Here is a 20,340-nt window from a genome sequence, read left to right on the forward strand (position 1 = left end):
CGGTATAGGGGGCAGGGCGGGGGGACAGGGAGACACGGGATGTGCCCGTACCACGCACTAAAATCCACGCTGCACGACACGGGGTAGATTCTGTTAAAATGATATCCCCCGTCACTCCACCGGAGTCGAGATAGATCCGATTCTGATATCAGGTTGAAATTGATCGTTTCTCTTTTTAGCCCGCTAGCCGGCTAGAGAATCGGAGAAACTTGTTCCCAATGGAAATGGGAGGGGAACGGGCACCCAGAATTCTTCGAGAGCGACGTTCCCTCGTTCGTGGTAGCTCTCTCGCTTTTTAGGATGACTTCTGGCTGGTTAGAACATTTATAATTTTAGAATAATTTTTGCAGTCGCGCGCAGCTCGAAATTTATCCCTTTTCTGGAATAGATTTCTTTAAACGCGGCTTCGACGCGGTGTCGTGTCGAGGTTATGTCGAGGTTATTTCAAGGTACAGTAATGTCTCTCTAATTGACGCACAGATTGCCCACAAAAATGGACAATTTAGGGAGAAGAGAGACGATTATTCAATCCTTGCACTTCATTGTTATAGTTCTTGACAATCGATAAGTATAAAAATGAGCCGCAAGGCTCGAATAAAAATCGTATCTTCTCCTCTTCCCAAATTGTTCATTTTTGTGCACAATCTGAGCGTCAGTTAGGGAGACATTACTGTATCGCTCTGTTTTCATTTAAACGCAACAGTGTGTTCAAGTCAACGCTTGTACTGCTTACGTCATTTATAATTTTGTTTATCAATTTTTTACAATATACTTTGTTAACCCCTTTCCGTTAACCCCTTGCCTTTTTCGATCAAGTTACAATGTTTACAATTTTTTCGACTGTAATAATTTCTTAGAAGAAGAAAACAATTTCCATTTACAGTAATGTCTCCCTAATTGACGCTCAGATTGTCCACGATTATTGTCTCAAATTATCCCTAAAAATGGATAATTTAGGAAGAGAAGATACGATTATTCGAGCCTTGCATAACCTTGACACACCTTTGACATTACCTTGGCTATAAAAACGAGTCGCAAGATTCGAATAAAAATCGCGTCTTCTCTTCCCAAATTGTCCACTTTTCTGGACAATCTGAGCGTCAATTAGAGAGTCATTACTGTATTATTCGTTACCCGCCGCAATTCAAAAACAGAAAAAAAAATTAAATCGAGGTTATCAGTTCCAACCTGAAGTTTACAATAACCTAAAACAAAAAGTTGCAGTTTTTAGGAAGAAATTATTTGAAAAAGTGTCCCAAAAAATGGGACATTGGCGGATAATCGGTTAAGGACAATAGGTTAATGAAACATGTGAAAATTTCATTCAATTCTCAGAAACTAGACAGTCGAAGAAACAGTATATTTTTTTGTAAGAACGTGTATTATTTTATGAGTTACAAGGATGAATTTATGCAAACCTTCCGCCATTTTTATCGCGACTCGTGCTCGAACAGAGCTCAACTTATTCAATAAATTCTAAAAGAAGAGTCTTCATAATTTTATCGATATGAAAATAAAAGATGTGGGACCGGTCATTTTGACCGTCACAATAGATCCGAAGATAATCCAGTGTTCCCGAATTTTTTTTATCGAGTGCAGCCACACGGTGTCGTCGCTGACGCAGGTTTCGCGTCGCCGAAACGATCGAAGCTTCGGAAGAGGGCTCTCGCCGCCGTCACCGAGCGGTCTCGGAACCTTTCACCGTGTCGTTAGTTCCTTGATCGGAGATCGATCCAGACTTCCACGTCGCGGACACGACCATCTTGCCGCGTAATTACAGTAGCTTCCGTCACGGTTTGAGCCCTGGTCGCCGTCCGCGTGCATAATACTTTACAACATACACGGAGGGATTACAAAAGTGACTCGTCATCCGCCGTAAATACTTAACGGCGGGGCGCATCCTCATCGCGGCCAACCTCTGGCTGCACCTGATACTTTCCCCCTTGGACGCGACGCCTGATGAATTTCTTTTTTAATCGTGCCACACCACCCGAAATCCACCGCATCACCTGTGATATAGCTCGTTCTTCGAGCGGTTTCGACGCGGTCCTCGATTCGCCACGCGAATTCGGGGGAACGCGTGCACGCGCGTTACATATGCCGCGAATATATTACGAGGGCCCAGAAAAAAAACCGTGGGGCCCCTCGGTCAAAATCCGCTCGGCCATCCTCTTGCGCCGACGCTCGTTTCGAACTCGTCGAGCTTAGAAGTCGGGCACAGACCGTGAACGTCTTTGCCCGCGTCTTTGCCCGCGCTGTCCGCGGCTGAATAATTTCGATTTGCGTGGCGTCCAATGAAATTGACTGCATTCCGATATTTCGTACGCTAATTACTGAAATAAAAAATATATGTTTTCCAGGTCGCGAAAGAGTGAAACGTATTTCACAACTGTTTATGATGAGGGATTACGTATAAACCGACGTTTAACCCTTTGCACTCGAAGCCGTTTCAACTGTGAATCTAAACTAATTCTTCTATTTGTAAAAACTAATGGATTTTTATTGTATTTTCTATGATTCTTATTTATTTTATATGACAAAGAGAACTTTATGCATACGACGTACAGCAGTTGCACTTTTAACGATTCTTGATATATAAACCTCGATTGTATAAAAATGATCTTGGAACGTGACATGAAACAATTTAAAATTGTTTTGTTCCGTTTTTCAAACAATTTTAAATTGTTTCATACCACGCAAAGGGTTAAAAGAACGTAGAGATGGGAAAAAATCAACGCAGATATTATTCGCTGCAATTATAATGAGAATTCCGACTAAAACAGTAAAGTAATGTCTCTCTAATTGACGCTCCGATTGTCCGTAAAACTGGACAATTATTCGAGCCTTGCTGCTCGTTTTTTATAGTTGTTGACAATCGGTAACTATAAAAACGAGTTGCAATTAGAAAGACATTACTGTATCTGTGACCCGACGGATGTGACGAGACATTTGAGTTCCAAGTTTCATAACTTCGAGCATGTAACATTACCATTTAATACTTCATAAACGACTAGAAAATCTATCATGGGACGCCTGTGTTCGAGAGATAGCAAATCGAAGCGTGATACGGGGACATAGCGATGGTTGTAAGCTGACATCGGGTGGCCCCGAGTTTGGGCCCTAAACGAAAGGACAACCAGTGCCGAGATCTCTCTAAGATATCAATGGACCATACAGGGTGTCCCGAAAATGTCTCGCAATCCGGAAATAAGAGGTTCCTGAGGTCATTTGAAGCAATTGTTTCCTATGCGAAAATTTTCTCCGAGGCTTCGTTTACGAGTTATTAACGGAAAACACTGACCAATAAGAGGCGAACTCGGCTGGCGCACGGCGGCTCAGCCAACGAATGCACGGAGCCCAGTTTCGCTCATTGGCTCGGCCGTCTCGCGCCAAATGTTTTTCGTTAATAACTGGAAAACGAAGCAGCGAATTGCATTTTCGCTGAGGAAAAAGTTGCTTCAAATGACTTTAGGAATCCCCTACTTTTGGATTGCGAGACATTTTTGGGACACCCTGTATAGTAGCGCAGTACTCGAGACATTAGCGAGGACGATTAAGGATTACCATTCTACGTAGGATATCACGTTCACGCGAACTCTTTTTAAGAAACCGCTGGAAACGTGTGAAATTTGACGCGCGCGATACGCAACGAAGACTCTTTTCCGCGGGAGCGAACGGTTTCCAGCGACGATTACCGGTCTGTTGAAAAAAATCTGCGGGAGAACTCATCGGGTTTCGTGCAACCTTTCACAGTTCCCAACAGTGCAGATCGTGCCGCGGATCTTCGCAAGTCAGCTAATTACCCATTGCCGCGCGATCAACACTGAAAACTCGTCTTTCGGAATTGAATAACGCCGAGCCCTCTCTGTCGCGGGTGCACACACGCCACGCACACATACACGGGTGCGTTCGATCGTTAACAAGGCAATCCAACGGGCCCGCAAAAAAAAAGGAAAAGAAAAGAAGAACCGAACCGGAGGAGGAACTTTCCCCGTCGAGACCGTGTTCTGAGCGGAGCAAAGAATCAGAGAAATTAATGCTGCTCCAGGTCGCATTCACGCCGAAAAATTGACACCGTAAGCTCGAGCCTCCGCACTTTAATGCCACGACATTAAGACGGTGGCCTGAATGGAGCTCGGGGGGGATCCGGGGAAGGGGGGAGCACTTAGCGGAACAAAACGAGAGGCTGGCACATAATAAGTCGCGGTGCGCTCGTGCGGGTGTCCCGTGAAAGGACGAAGACAAAGGCGAGAGCGGTCTCGAGGCATAATTAAAACGCGTCGAGTGTCCCATCGAATCGAGACACCGGCCCCAAAAGAAGACGAAGAGAGAGGAGAGAGAGGGAGAGAGAGAGAGAGAGAGAGAGAGAAGGAAGGGTTCGATTACCAGCGTGTCCGACGCGTTTTCGACCGGGATCCGCGTGAGAGTGGCCTCTCCTCGAATCGCGTTTCACCATCCGAGCTACCTTTTCAGCCGCAACCATCCATCCATCCGGCCCCGGAATCGAATAAATCGCGTTCACGCCGTGCGTTGTCAAAGAAAGTTTGACGCGTCTCGTTAGAAATCCATTCAGCGGCGGCGAGCGCCGTTATTTACGGGCTATCGAAAGGAAATACGATTTCCGAATAACACCGAAGAACGATTAACCCGGCTGATATCGGTAGCTCACGGTCGGCCGCGAGACCGAATCGGTGCTCCTCCTGCGTCCTTTTATTTTCTCGATTTCGCTGCTCCTTTTTTCTTTTCGGGGCCGCGGGGAAACGACAGCCGCCGCGATCCTCGCTCGAGCTGCGAACCTGTTCGAAATCACTCGAGGTGTTACCGTGGTAACTGTGCGGGCTCGAAACTCGATTAGCAAAGAAAATACCGGAGTATCTCAGCCGGGCTCCGCGTTCAATCGATCTGCAGCATCCGAAGAGGCTTTTAAGGCGACCGCAACATCTTATTGTCTTCTCAGGCCGGACTAATGAATCCGTGTTTACACCCTATCGCCGGCTGACGTTTCCAGCTCGAGCGTATGTTCGCCTAATTCGGATTCGATTATTCATCAGAATGGAATCAATAGGATCTTCATGCGAGGCAATTGTGAGAAACGGGATTTTAGTCAAATATTAGCTGCTTGTTTTAACAATTTTAGTCAGCCGAAAATAGTGCGACATGTGCAATACTTGTAGTTCAATTGGTGCAATAGTATAGTATAGTTTATAGTGCGAGGTAAATATTAGCTGCATCTTTTAACAATTTTAATAAGCCGAAAATAGTGCGACATGTGCAATACTTATAGTTCAATTAGTGCAATAGTACAGTATAATTTATAGTGCAATTCTTCAGTTCTTCAATTCAAACGCTTTTGTCACAAATGCGTGGAAACTGTACTCTAGCACGACGCAAAACATTTCGGTTCTTAAATCTATATGAAAAATGTAATCTTTCGTAGTCAAAACTGGATAAAGTTGAGTTAACTTCCGACCTATTAACGCTAGATATCGTAAAGATACATTTACGAGTTATTTATTCAATTAATATGTTACTCGCGGCAAATGTTACAATAACGCTTGTTAAAAATCAGAATAAATGTCTTATTCTCACCTTCATAAACTAATATAAAACAGCTGATTTTTATGCTTCGTAAATCCAGCGTCAACCGGATGTAATCGAATGAATCTCCTAAACAAATGCAATTATTTCTAATCCCTCGAGTTTGTTAACTCGAGCACTTGTAACAACAATTCTGAGCACTTGTAACAACAATTCTGAGCTTATAATATATCCTGTATCGGAGATTAGGATATAAATAGCCTCGAGCACACATAAATCGCCGATGTGCAGTAGAATATTTCAATCATAAAGCAAACAAGAATTTCAACTGAAAATTGAAACTGACACTGGAAAAAGTAAAATTCTAAAAAAATCCGCGATCTTCGTTGACCAGCCGAAATTGATACTTGCCGGGAGAATTATTCCGACGCGTCGTACAACATAATTTGATTTTCCCGTCCGATCGGAATAAAAGTTCATCGTGTGTGGCACGGCGAATAACAGTTTCGCGTCGACGACGGGTCGAAACATCCGTTTCGATCGCGGCGAGTCTGCCCCGCCGTTTATCACATAGAGGTACGCTAGATGTCTCGCGTGAGAAATTCGCGGTATTTTCTTTATCTGTCCGTAATCTCTCGAGTAATGAGGTGGATCGTTCCTCGGCAGGAACACAGTGGTCGCCGGGAATCGTCGTTACTCTCCCGTGAATCCTTGCTCACCTGGGAAGTATGAGCCCGCTCATTAATTACAGCCACGATGACTGGAAACAAAGTGTTTTTCAGCGCCGAGCACATCCTACCTGCTCCATCTAAGCGGGAACGAATTAAAATTCTGATCGCGATCTGACGCCCACACGCGGCTTCTGCCTCGCAATAGTCGTGGCACGGCATTGGCGGACGGTGACCTTTTTGGTTAACCTCGCCGCGGGAGATGCATGCTCTAGTAATCGATACTGAAAGAAACAGCCTGAGAGTGCGTTCGAAATCGGTTGCATCGACAACCGAGAAAAGCTTGAGTATTCGAGATCGCGTGAGCAGAGTGTCCATTGAAAAGCTATCCGCTTTGAATCGACCAATTAAATACGAGGAAAACTGTTTGTTTTATCACGAGTAGGCGAAAATATCTCTCTATTCGAAGTAAAAATGATTTATGTCAACTCAGGGGAACAGAAATCGAATAGAAATTTCTTTATTCCTTGACTTCTGGCGCTGGAAAAACGATGAATGCCTGAATATATACATTATATACAGGGTGTCCCAAAAATGTCTCGTAATCCGGAAATGGCTGATTCCTCGGATCATTTGAAGCAGCTTCTTCCTTTACAAAAATGTTCTCCGAGGCACCGTTAACGAGTTATTAACGAAAATCAGTGACCAATAAGAACCGAGTACGGCTGACGGCGCACGGAGCCCAGTTCCGCTCATTGGCTCGGTCGCCTCGTGCCAGCCGCGCTCGCCTCTCATTGGTCACTGTTTTTCGTTAATAATTCGTTAACGGTGCCTCGGAGAAAATTTATGTAAAGGAAAAGGTTGCTTCAAATGACCCGAGGAACGCGCCACTTTCGGATTACGACACATTTTTGGGACATCCTGTATATATTTATTTATATTTTTATTGGACAATATTTTACGTTAATTTGGAATGCAGTGTATAAGCGATTTAGCATATATATTGCTGTAATTTTGTCAATACAATAAAACTCCGAAAAACAGCGATACGATACGTTTTTCGAAAAATTGTCGGTTCCTCCGGGATTTACCCTTTATCAGTCTTCAATTCTCCCTAAAACGATCGTTCCTAAATAAGCCTGCACAGACATTTGCATAAAAATCGCTCGCATAAGTGCCAGAAACGCCTGAAATGCGCTGTCTACTTTTAAGTCCCAGTAATCAGCGTCGAAAAGCATCTCGTCCAGAGCAGCATTTCGATCATCGAATCGCTCGCTAACCGAACACAGTGATAATAGGAAGCGGTGACAATATGGTGACACGTTCTGTTACAGAATGCAGCAACAATCTGGCGCAGGAAACGGAAATACAAGGCGCGCGCTTAGCCCCGGCCCGGGCGGCAGCGATTCGGAGGACTCTGACATTTCTCTCGGCGGAACGTCGCCTCCGTCGCCGAGTTCCTCGCCTCCGCCGACTCATCAACCATCTCCTGTTCCTCTCGGGCCCCTCGGACCTCTGCCTCCTCCATCCTTAAATTTCCGCTTCGATCCGTCGCAATCGCAGTTTCGATTCAACCACGCGACGGCTTTCAAGTTCCCGCCGTCGGGTTTCCGGTTTGGACCGCACAGCCCGCAACACAATCATCCGAACATCTCAGGTGGCGGGATCTTCAGGCTGACGGAAACGAGCCCGTTCCAGGCTGTAGGACCCAGGGGTGATCTAGGATCGAGGTAAATCGTTTGAAAAAACCACCCTTAACCGGGCACCGAGAATACTCGATTGGCTATCGGTGGAGTCCGTGGCAGACTTTAACCGAACGAGTTATCTCTCGTAATTTCTGCTCATGTTTTCACAGTTTTCCCATCTTTTTTATACGGTTCTTTTGCGAGTTAAGAATTGTTCGCGGTAAATCTACCGAGCACTGGGACAGTATCCTCGAATTAAGAACATTCCAATCATTTTTATTTTTTGATCGAAAGAATCGTTATAGAACAATAGTGAAACAGTGGAGGTTCGATGTTGAAGAATAATTCACGCGTAGAGTCGCGTATCTTCTTCTATTTGTTATACAGTAGACTCTCGATTGTTCGAACCACAGAATTCTTTATTATCCAATCATGTTTCTAGTGCAAACATTTCGATTTAAAGCGATTCGCACGCGATACGATTTACTGTATAATGAAAATGAGGATTTAGCCAAGCTCTGTAATTAACTGTTTTATTATTCGAACATCTGTGTATATATCTCTTCGTTTAATTCGGATAATGGATTTGATTACGCTGTATCGACAATGAAATATTCAACTAACGAGTACAAATCTCACGTTAAGTGTCAAAGTTATTGTAAGATCACTTCGCAAGATGATTAACCCCTTGTGATAGAGATTCGTAGCGATAACCTGTTCAATTGGGAACGGAATTAGATTCTCTTGTGATCGATAATTAAGCATCAAGTTCTTATGTAATCTCGATATAGAAGGAACGAGAATAATTTATAATTTCGTTAGACAATGTTCGATAAGAACTTTGAAGCTAAGAATAAGTAATATCGACAGGGTGTCCAGAAAATGTCTCGCAATCGGGAAATGGGAGGTTCCTGAGGTCATTTGAAGCAACTTTTTCCTTTGCGAAAATTTTCTCCAAGGTTTCGTCTACGAGTTATTAACGAAAAACACTGACCAATAAGAGGCGCGCTCGGCTGGCGCACGGCGACCCAGCCAACGAGTTCACGGAGCCCAGTTCCGCCCATTGGCTCGGCCGTTTCGCGTCAAATGATCTCGCCTCTGATTGGTCACTGTTTTTCGTTAACAACTCGTACACGAAGCTGCGGATTGCATTTTCGCAAAAGAAAAAGTTGCTTCAAATCATCTGAGGAATCCCCTACTTTCGGATTACGAGACATTTTTGGGACACCCTGTATACTGTCCGTCGCTCGTTTGAGGTCTCATGGCAAGAATGCGAAAAAAGTGGAAGGGGTACACTTTTCTTGCCCTTGCACCGTCCCATGGGACTTTTTCAATTTTTTTTTCTTTTAAAAACTATATACAATAAATATTATTGTATATACTATATTTATTTATTGTATATTATATTATTATTTATTGTATATACTATATTGTATATACAATATACAATAAAATAGTGAGGACATATCGCGTGCAAATAATCTAGTAATGGGTTAAAAAGTGAGCGATGGGCAGTGCATGTAACAGCCCTGTATTCGTCAAGTAAACCCCCCGATTTAAATCACGAATAAATAAACGAATAAACGAATAAATAAATGTAATTACTGTAGCTGTGAACATAACGACACAACAAGGGGTTAAATCGAATATGCTACTGGACCAGAGAGTTCCTCTCGTCACTCGAGTCGCTTTCCTCGCGGATTTCCCGGTAATTTTCTAAGGGCGGATTTTCGGATTGCAGACTGCCGGATCCCTTGGGACTGCCACCCCCGCGGCTGCACCCGCACGAGGGTCTGTTGCACCACCCGCACGTCCCGCACCAGCTGCCGGAAGGGATGTCCAGGTTATCGGACGGCTCGCGACTTTCCGACGGCGGGATCTCGCGTTTGTCGGACAGCCTATCGGAAGCGCACAGCCCGCCGTTAATGGCGACGAATCTGTCGGTGACGGGTCCGCTAAGGGTTGCAGTGCCGAGCCCTCACACGCCTTCCTCGCGGGGCAGCCCGCCGTTGAGCCAGCAGACTCCTCAGGGTCAGTCCCAAGGCCAGGGATTGATAAGGGTCGTGACACCGCCGGCGAACCCGAAACCGCCGCAGATCCACAGACCGTTCTCGCCGGCGTGATACGACAAGGAGGATGATCCCGACGAGGTCGTGCTGGAGGGACAACAGGAACAGGAAGATGAACGGGATCGGCCCACGGTGCCGGAGACGACCGCGAGCAACGGTGAACAGCAGTTCGTCGGGAAGCGGTTCGAAGTATTGTGAGATCGATCGGAGTGAACGCGACGCGAGGGAAGAGTCTCGCGAGTTTTCGCGAGGGCGACTCGGACTCGGAGCGGAATTCTCCCACGAAAACGCGCGGCGATCGCTCGAGATCAAAGAACGAGCTGTTCGAGGAGCGGCCGAAGAGTCGAGGAATCGAGGGTCGCGAGAAATCAATCAACGACGCGAGAAATCCGCGTATCGGAGGTGTGTTAGGACCGCGTTCCAAGGACGCCGCGGTCCTCTCGGAGCCACGGTTCCCGTTGCTTCACGTCAAGGACACGTGGCTGGAATCCATCGGATCGTCGGCGCATCGTTGGACAGATCGCGCGCGGTCGGACGTGTGCAATTTAATCGAAGATAAAAGGGACACCGGAAGCAACCAGAGCGCGTGTAAATAGCCGGCGGAGACTCTAGGACCAGTCACGGAGCGATCTGCCACGACATGCTGAACAAAAGGACTCAGTGTAGTGTGATGTTACTTCGTAGTTTGTACATAGCGACGCTTTCGCGAAACCAAAAAATCGAAAGGGAAGCGCGATTCGGAGCCACGTGTGCCGCTCGAGTTGTCCCGATATCACTAAATCGAATCTCCGATGGACGGACGCGCGTGGTGCGCGTCATCGATGAGAACAGAGTAAGCCTTTTTCTCTGGATCGTCGCGGGATGATCGAAGCGGGCCGCGCCGAAGTGATCCGTACGAAATTGTAACGAAGCAAAAACCCCCTTTGTACTCGCGGACGGCGTGTTCACGTCGTCGACGACGTTCCAACGCGCAAATCGCACAATTATTAAAAAAAAACAAAAACAAAATGCTTGCCGACGAACGAAAAGGAAACAGTGAGTCGCGGAGGACACGAGCCGCTCGAGAATCGTACGAGAAACACGGAAGACGCGCGCGTGCGCGCGTCATCCTCGTCCCTTGTTAGCCTAAGTAGAGATTAGCGAACGTGTACATTTCCGAAATCAACTTGGTCCCCCCGTTGAACGGTTTCGCTCTGGGAATAACGAGCCGCGACACGACTCGGGAACGTACGACCACGCGAGAACCGATCGATCGATCGATCGATCGTTCGTTCGTTCGATCGATCCTATGGAGCTCGACGTGGCGGAGAATCCGGAGGTGCGCGGAGTGCAGACGTCCTGCCGTTCGCGTTTCCTTTTTCTCTTTGTAGATACGCATACGTACAGTACACACGCATACACGCAGCGAACAAACAGGAAACAGATTAGCGAATTTCTTGTATAATCGGCCCTTATAAATATTGAACATACTACCGATCTATGTATACATAGGTACCTTACGTAAAAGACTATTAACGACGGAATTATACATATATAAATATACGGAGGAGAGAATAAATCATTATTATTATTATTATTATTATTATTACGATTATTATTATTATTATTATTATTATCATTATTATTAATTATTATTAATATTATTATTTGCGCCTGTACATAACATTCACGCGAAAATATATTAACAGATTATTATGACATTACAACAAAATCGTGGTTGTCACTCTCTCGGATTCGAGTATATATACCACTCCGATTCGACCGCACGGCCATTCAATCCCATTCCATTACAAACCTCGACGTCCAACAATCCCGAGCAGCAGAAATTTATGCGACCGCCCCCGGTTAATCCACCACCGAAACTATCACCGAACGCGTTAAAATCATGTGGCCGGCTAGCGGCAATTATCCGGTCCGTTTGAACCTCGCCGTGTTATAAAACCGCTCGCCGTGAATTCTCTCTCTATTAACAGGCCGTGCACCGGGCTGTCGTTGAGGTTCGACAGGCTCGACTTTTGCCACCGTTCTATGAGAGCGTATCGGTGAACCGTCAAAACGGCAGGAATTAATTGGAAGTAATCTCGATTCGAATGTGCGCGATGCAACGATGTTTGCACACTTTTCGACGCCGCTTCGGCGATCCTTCGGACGCTTTACGGAAGATAAAGCATGCCCCCCACCCCCCCTCGTGTGAAAATATTTTTAGCACTAAACCACTACCACAGTCAAAATGACCGATTTTTTATTTTACGATACTACAAACCTTGGAGACTTCTTTGTGGAAAATGATTGAATAAATTATATTATTGAAACGAGTCTCATAATTGAGCCGTTTATTTTGAAAGTGGCATAAGTCACTTTACCGTAATGAAAAGTGGTGATTTTTTAATGTTTATACGAAATTATTTATACTGAGAAAAATATCGGTATCCTGAGATAACAAATACAAGTAAATCTTTGCGAAAGTTAGCATCCATATTTTGAAACGTGTTAAAACGCAAACTCTTAAACTTATGCCACTTTCAAAATAAACGGCTCAATTAAAACTTTACAAAATCCAAGCGAACTCTATCTTTTCACTCTTATGAGTCGATGCACGGTAATCATCGTTATACAGGTCGGTTGGTTTAGTGTTTTAAGTATCTATCGCGTCGCTTGAACATCGTGCATTCTCGCGTACATCGTTACGGTGAAGGAAAATATTTTGGGAACTTTTTAACGAGGACTCGCACGGATTCATTTTACTGCTGGCATCGCAGCTTAACGTTGCACGTGTTACAGTAATGTCTCTCTAATTGACGCACAGATCGTCCACGAAAATGGACAATTTAGGGAGAAGAGAGACGATTATTCGAGCCTTGCGGTTCAATTTTTATAGTTACGAATGGACTTAGGCCATTTTCAAAATAAACGGCTCATATGTCTCCCGAATTGACGCTCAGATTGTCTACAAAAATGGACAATTCGGGAAGAACGAGATACGATCATTCGAGCCTTGTGGTTCAATTTTTATAATTACGAACTGTCAACGATTATAAGAACGAGCTGCAGGGCTCGAATAATCGTATCTCTACTTCCCAAGTTGTCCATTTTTGTGTACAATCTAAGCGTCACTTAGAGAGACATTATCGTATAGCGCTAAACACTTCGGCGTTTCGATCGCCGCGCCAGCAACCCCGATAAAAATTTAATAAAATTAAAGTACACGATCTAGGCTTTCAATCGGAAAATAAATATGTCCGACAACAATTATGTTTCAAACATTCTTACGTTCTGCGGATCCTGATCAAATCGGGAACAATATTTTTTCAAAATAAAGAGCGTTCAAGTCCGATAGAAAAAACGTTCTCGCAGCTGATGAAAATGATTGCTAGGAAAACGACTGCAGCTATAATTATGTTCCAAGAAAATAATTTCATTGGAACGTGTCCGAAACGATCGAAATAAAGACGACCACACGGGCCTAATTCGTGGCCGTTCTTTCGAAGGAGAGAGATCTCGCTGTCGATCGAACGCGCCTAGCGTTTGACGAGTCTATTTCCGACAGCCGCGAGGAAACAATTAAAATAACTTCGACCGCGAAAGAAGCGAGCCAATCCATCCGCGCCTCCTGCGCTTCTCCCCCGCCGGTTCTTCCCACAATTTAAACGCTGCGAAGCTGTTCCCCACGGTGCCGGGCCGTCGGATATCGCCTAGTCACGGGGCTCCCTGTTAACGAACTCGAAGAAGTCGCATTCGAAACACGGATCTTTCTTCGTCGAAGGTCAAACCGCGCGCCGAGCCGAGCCGCGCCGAGCCGCGCCGCGTCTGGAACACTGGTTCAGGCGGAGAGGACAGAGGGAGGAGGACGAAAACGGGGAGAGACAGAGACGTGGAGGGAGAGGCCGACGGAGAAAGAGATCAGCCGAAGGGGAAGGTTATCGACACGAGTCTCTGCCAGCCGGAGCGAAAGAGAGCCGGAGATACGTGATAGAGAGCGAAAAGCGACGGAGAGAGAGAGCGAGAGCGAGAGCGAGAGAAAGAGAGGAAGAGAGAAAGAAGCGCGAGGGAGAGGGAGAGAGAGAGAAGAGCGAGGGAGAGCAAGAGGATGAGAGGAGAGAGTAGTTGCGCGCGATAACGTGGCGTGGGCGGGTGTCGCTGACAAAATGGACCAATCGGCTCGCCGAGTTGCCTTGTAACCGATCCCGCGGGTTAACCAGGAACCAGGAACATCGACCAAGACTCTCCAAAAAGCCGATATGCCCAGAGCGCACGCCTAACCATTCTCGTCGACGACTCCACCCTTGCCCGACGCTTCCACATGCGACCACTTCCTCTTTCCCTCTCTATTCCTCTCTCTCTCTCTCTCTCTCTCTCTCTCTCTCTCTGTCTGTCTGTCTGTCTCTCTCCCTCTCTCCCGATGTCGTCGCTCGCTCTTCTTTCCTCCCCTGTTTTCCTCCTCTCCGTCGCTCTTCCTTCTCACCCTCTTCCTCCGTCGCGGCGATGCGTGAACCTTTCCACCGTGATCTTTCTTCTCCCTCCCTCCCTCCGACTCTTTCCCTTGCACCCTTTCCCTCGTTCCGACTCCGTTCGCTGCTTCCAGCGAAAGTTCTCGACAGCTGGGTGGATTCTCCTCGCCGCTGAAAGATGGAGTCGTTCCGCCACACAGGGAATGGAGAGATTCCGCTGTTTTGCAATTTGTTAAACGGATTGCAAACGGAGAAATTGAAATTGTATATAGTGGACGAGAAGGCGTTAGGCTGTTGTGTATAATTCGTGGCACTTGTAACGGCTGTTATTAGATCCAAGTTCTTCGTGATTATTGAAAACTGCTATTAAATGGTACAATAATGTCTCCCTTACTGACGCTCAGGTTCTCCACAGAAATGGACAATTTGGGAAGAGGAGATACGATTATTCGAACCTTGCGACTCGTTTTTATAGTTGTCGACGATCGATAACCATAAAAAAACGAGCAACAAGGCTCGAACAATCGTGTCTCCTCTTCCCAAAATTGTCCATTTTTCTGGACAATCTGAGCGTCAATTAGAGAGACATTACTGTAGTTCGCTCGATTCGCGTAGCTACGAGCGCACTGAAGACGATATAAAAAGGTGATTGTACACGATTATTGCCTGCTGATTGCGCTTTTCTAAACTGAACTAGAAACTTTTCACCCCCAGTACAAATAAATATTAGGAATCCTACTGAATTTTCCGCGAGCTCGAATTTAGCGAAGGCTTTTTTCTCCAGACTTTCGAAGGACCGTTGAGATTCCAGCTATTGAAAATAATAACGGAAAACAGTTTGCTGGAAAAAGCGCTACGGAAATTCCTGAAAATCTCTAGCGACACCCTTTCGGAGCCGCACCTCCTCCCTGCCACAATTGAAGCTTCCGATCTACATTATTAATCCTCTCGTTGGAACAGCGAAGCGTAAAACGTCGTCAACGAGCCGCTAATTCCCGGGTTTCTCCGCGTTCCGGTAAAAAAAAAAAGAAAAAAAAGGAAGAGGAGATTGAACGAGCGGGCCGGCCTTCTTGATAAGCATCGTCTGCGATTCAACGGGCGGAAGGAAGGCGCGGGACGGGAAACGTTGTGCAACAAACGCGCGCGCCGCGCGAACAATGAATGCTCCGCTCGGAGCGTCCGTGTCGCCACGTAGCCGCGGAAGAATTTCGTACGGGGTTTACGGGGTAGGAACGAGAAGGATGAATGTCGCGATTATCGATAGGCATCGGTTCCGTGCACCGTTTTTCCAAGGTACATCCAATATGGCGTGAAAAGGACCGTTCGTTCCCCGTCCGCTCTCGTTCGTCCTGCTCCGTCCTCCCTCCTCGTCGCACACTGGTTGCCACGCTCGTCTCGCTGGTCGTGTTTTGACAGTTGCTGCTCTGACACCTCTGGCACATTCATTAGAAAGTGGTTCTCAATCCCGTTCGGCCCGGCCCGCGTATCGTTTTCACATTTTAATCGGGCTTTCTCGTTTCGCACGAATATCTGATACGCGATCTGGTCGCGTTGCCGCGTTGCCGTTATCAAAGTTGTCCGTTTCTGCATCAAATTCAACTTCGGTTTGACAGTTCTTCGACAGCTTGACGAACGTATCTATTTATTATTCGCGACTGCGGCACTTGATAGAAATAATATCAAGCGCTTAGCGAAAGGCTAGAAAAAGATCTCAGCCGATAACATTGATTTACGCGAGCGTAAATAAATATTCTACGAACTGCGTGCTTTCTGTTCGAAGCTCCTCTAATAAGAGCAATAATTAATAACCATAAATATCTATAAAGTTGCGATGATAAAGCTTGTTCGCGCGAGCGACTGCTCTTTAAAATCCATTTCGCGACGCGTCGAGATCGCGCGAAACGGCAACGACAAGTCGCCGACATGAAAGACGGTGTCACGAAAGACGCGTGGTTGACCCAGATATTAGCGAAAGAATGATTTATGCATTCGGCGCGCAGGTGGAAGACAGAGCCGGGATGCGAGCCGTTCGCGCGGTTTCAAGCAGCGGTTTCTGCACGGGGTGAACGATTGTTACCCGCGCAAAAATCCTCTTTCCCGTTATCACAGAGCGATCGAATCGAGCGATCGGACGTCGTTTTATCGGGAGAGCCGGACTACTCTCTCTCTCTCTCTCTCTCTCTCTCTCTCTCGGGCGAGGATCGAGGCTCGAAAGGCGTGCTAATAGGGGATGCCCGCTCTAGTTGAGAGTCTCTGATAGACATCCAGCTGTCCGGATTTAGATGTTAGGATAATACGGTGTGGTCGGGGCCTTACAACAAAATAATGTAGTCCACTTTGAATGGCACGGAGCGGAACGGGGAACGAGGGAGGGACGGAGGGGTGTGACACCCGGGGTTCGACGGCGTCGACAGTGGATGAAAAGAGAGCCCCGGCCCGGGCTAGGTGGCACAGGGCGAGAGGGAGAGACGGATCGTTGAGGAGTATCGACAGAGTAACCATTTCTCTAGTGGTTATTTGTAGACAGATTCGACACCGTGACAATGCCGCGAAAAATCATAATGGGGGCCCGCAGGGAACCCGCAATGGGAGGCCTCGCCGAGATTACGATGCCCACCAGGTATTTGTTGTAGGGTCTTAGGCGAGGCGCTGGGGTGCCATGGAGAGGTGTGAAACCGATGGTAAATCTTCGTTGGATCTTTTTAAAATCGGCACCGGCCATTGTTGCGGTAAGAAGTTTTGCGGGATTTACGCGCGGCTCCCCCCCTTTCTCCCCGGTCCGCGCCGCCTCGTGGACAGTCCACACGTTCTCGATCGGCTCTTCCGGCGGCCGGGGATCATGGGCTCTTAGCTGCTTAAGGGCGCGTCGAAAGGGAATGAAAAAGCCATGGAACCAGCTTCGGCAGAGGAATATATCGGTATTGTAACGCGTGGATCACGGTGCGCATTATGGCGCGACGGTGACGCAGAACGATCGGCTGTTCGATGAATCGTGCGATCCACGATCTCTTGATCCCTCGAGCGTCGTATCTCTTTCGATGCGAAAATCTTTGTCAGCGAGATCGTTTTGGAAGCATCCGTGTCGGTTGCTCAGAAACGAATAAAAAGCTGTCGCTGTAGCGAAGTTGAACATTTCTTGACCATTTTCTCGTCGCAGTGGGCAACATTGTAACATAACGACCAGCATCGTTGATAATCGCGAAGCATACTGCGTCGATTGGAATTATCGTTTACTTTGCTCGCGACTTCGAGCGAGTCAAGGGAAAAGCACAGCGCGCGTTAATAATACAAGCCTGATTCGAAGGGGCCGTTTTTCAACCGAAAGATTCGATAATGTTTTTCTCGTGAACGTTATAACCGATCGTTTGAAATGTCTCGCACGACTCGTCGGGACCTCTAATAAACTGCCCCTGTGCGAATTTCGGACTCGAAAATCGGTTTGTCGCATTTCGTCGAGGGTCCTCTACAACAGAGTTCACACGGGGTTAATGAGAGGTTAGATATAACTCGGCATTCTGTACCATAATGTGACACCGGCGTCCGTTTAATTTAAGTATATCCCGTGCATAGGATTTCAATGGGGGTGTGTCACGCGTCGACCCCTTGGCCCGTTCTATGGGACCGCGCGCTAGCTTCATGGGAAAAACAAAATATTTAGCTAACTGCGACAACTGGCTGGAAACGTTCTCGCCTTTTCGCTCGTGATTGTTTATACAAACGTTTATCGGAACCTTGACGCGAGAACAATGAATTTTGATCGGTCTTTGTGCGAATCGCATAAATCCTTGACGAACGATGTTGAAAAACGCGTGATCTAAAATACACGCCTTGACTCGGCCAACTTTTACGCCTGAAATCAAATAAATAATTACGAAGATTTTGTAGATAATGAAGAATTGCAGCCGCAGAATCACCTGTAAATTAAATATTGTGTAACTCAATAAATCATTATTATTGTATTCGTTGAATTTTCTTCAAAGATATTAAGCCGCATACTGAATTGTCCAAGCTGATTTTCGTATAATTCGAAGTTGCAATATAAAAATCGCGGGAATCGGTGGTTTTTGACCCGTTGCTGTTTAAGTCGAAGTTGCAATGGCTTTGTTATTTTACAACTGAAACGTTTCTCCGGGCAACGAAAAAGTGTTTCCGAAATGTTCGTCGAAGCTGTCACGTATCCGGATTCAATACATACTATATGGATATGTCAGGCGTCACTGCCCTTGCGAGGTACTAAGCCGCTTAGCACTATGGGGTTTACGATGTATTATGTTCGATGGGGTATCTCCTAACTCTGTGGAACTTATATGGGAATCCGTAAACCCCGCCTACTGCATACTACCTTAACATTCGAGCGTGCATATGGTAGCAGCACGATGTCTCACGAACTTCAATTTTCGAAGCGCAACATCCAACAAGACAACTCTATTCGCGTAGTGCGCGTGCTCTATGCGAGCATTATTATACGCTATGGAATGCTAACAACTGATTAACAAGGTTTGAACATTTATTCGTATTGCGATATATTCGATCCAATTTTTAAAGAGCACGAGAAATAATTCTTTGGCTAAATTTCTCCCTAATTGACGCTTGCATTGTGCGCTAAACTGGACGATTTGCGAAGAGGAGGCTCGTTTTTATAGCCGTTGGCAATCGTCAAAGCTCGAATAATCGTATCTCCACTTCGCAAATTGTCCATTCTTGTTTCCAAGCTGAGCATCGATTACGGAGAATTTACTGTATAGTAATGTTTTCCTAACTGACGCTCAGATTGTGCATAAAAGTGGACAATTTGGAAAGAGGAGATACGATTGTTCGAGTCTTGCTGCTCTTTATAATTGTTGACAATCGGTAACTATGAAAACTAAAAACTAACTGCAACTGCTCGAATAATCGTATCTCCTCTCTCTAAATCGTCCATTTTTCTGCACAATCAGAGCGTCAATTAGAGAGACATTATTGTACAATAAATTCTCCGTAATTGACGGCTAGCTAGGAAACAAAAGTAGAGAATTTGGGAAGGAAAAATACGATTATTCAACCCTTGCGCTGCATTGTTATAGTTCTTGACGATCGATGACTATAAAAACGAGCCGCAAGACTCGAATAAAAATCGTATCTCCTCTCCCTAAATCGTCCATTTTTCTGCATAATCAGAGCGTCAATTAGAGAGACATTATTGTACAATAAATTCTTCGTAATTGACGACTAGCTAGGAAACAAAAATAGAGGATTTGGGAAGGAAAAATACGATTATTCAACCCTTGCGCTTCATTGCTATAGTTCTTGACGATCGACGACTATGAAAACGAGCCGCAAGACTCGAATAAAAATCGAATCTCCTCTCCGCAAATTGTCCATTTTTGCGTCAATTAGGGAGACATTACTGTACATCGTTCGACAGCGAACGCGTTGACGGAAAAAAATCTCCTATTCCATTCGAGACACGTGGAATGATGTCAAGAAATGCGATCGACTGCTAATTAGACCGCGAAACTCGTCGCAATTTGCGGGCAAAACGTTCCTTACGCGGCGTCCTCGTCCCCGTTAGGACGCACCCCTCGGCAACAGGACGGAAAAACATTTTGAGGAAGTTTCTGACGAGGGTATTACGCAAAACTGTATCGGCTTTTCCGTGTTTTGATTTCAGCCGGGAGGCGACAGAACGACAATGGAGGGTAAGAGGAGGACAGATACTTAGCCGAGGACTAACAGCAGGCTGCGGATTAAAGGGGGTGAAATGTTATTATTGCAAGGGGTACGTCTGCGCCCGTGAGTACTAAGTAGCCCGGTTAAGTATGTTGTTTAAGCCAACACAGTAAGTAACCATCCCCCAGAGAAATTGCCGTGACGGCATTGCAGCCAAGTTGAAGCTACGGGCTCGCTGGAATACTTTAGCATCGAAGTGCCGCCTCGTCCAGATGGCTCTTCT

The 20,340-nt window shown here is 46.1% G+C and overlaps 1 protein-coding gene across 1 annotated transcript in view; it reads left to right on the plus strand.

The window, feature by feature from the left end:
- Positions 1 to 11,671, plus strand: part of Optix (optix) — a 75,399-nt gene extending 63,728 nt beyond the window's left edge. The window contains exons 2-3 of the mRNA XM_033465651.2: positions 7,541 to 7,936; positions 9,633 to 11,671. Of these exons, the coding sequence (XP_033321542.1) occupies positions 7,541 to 7,936; positions 9,633 to 10,014 (778 nt within the window). The 3' untranslated portion in view covers positions 10,015 to 11,671. The remainder of the gene's footprint in view (positions 1 to 7,540; positions 7,937 to 9,632) is intronic.
- The last annotated feature ends 8,669 nt before the right edge of the window (positions 11,672 to 20,340 follow it).

This window comes from Megalopta genalis, unplaced genomic scaffold, assembly GCF_051020955.1.
Source record: "Megalopta genalis isolate 19385.01 unplaced genomic scaffold, iyMegGena1_principal scaffold0023, whole genome shotgun sequence".
NCBI lineage: Eukaryota > Metazoa > Arthropoda > Insecta > Hymenoptera > Halictidae > Megalopta > Megalopta genalis.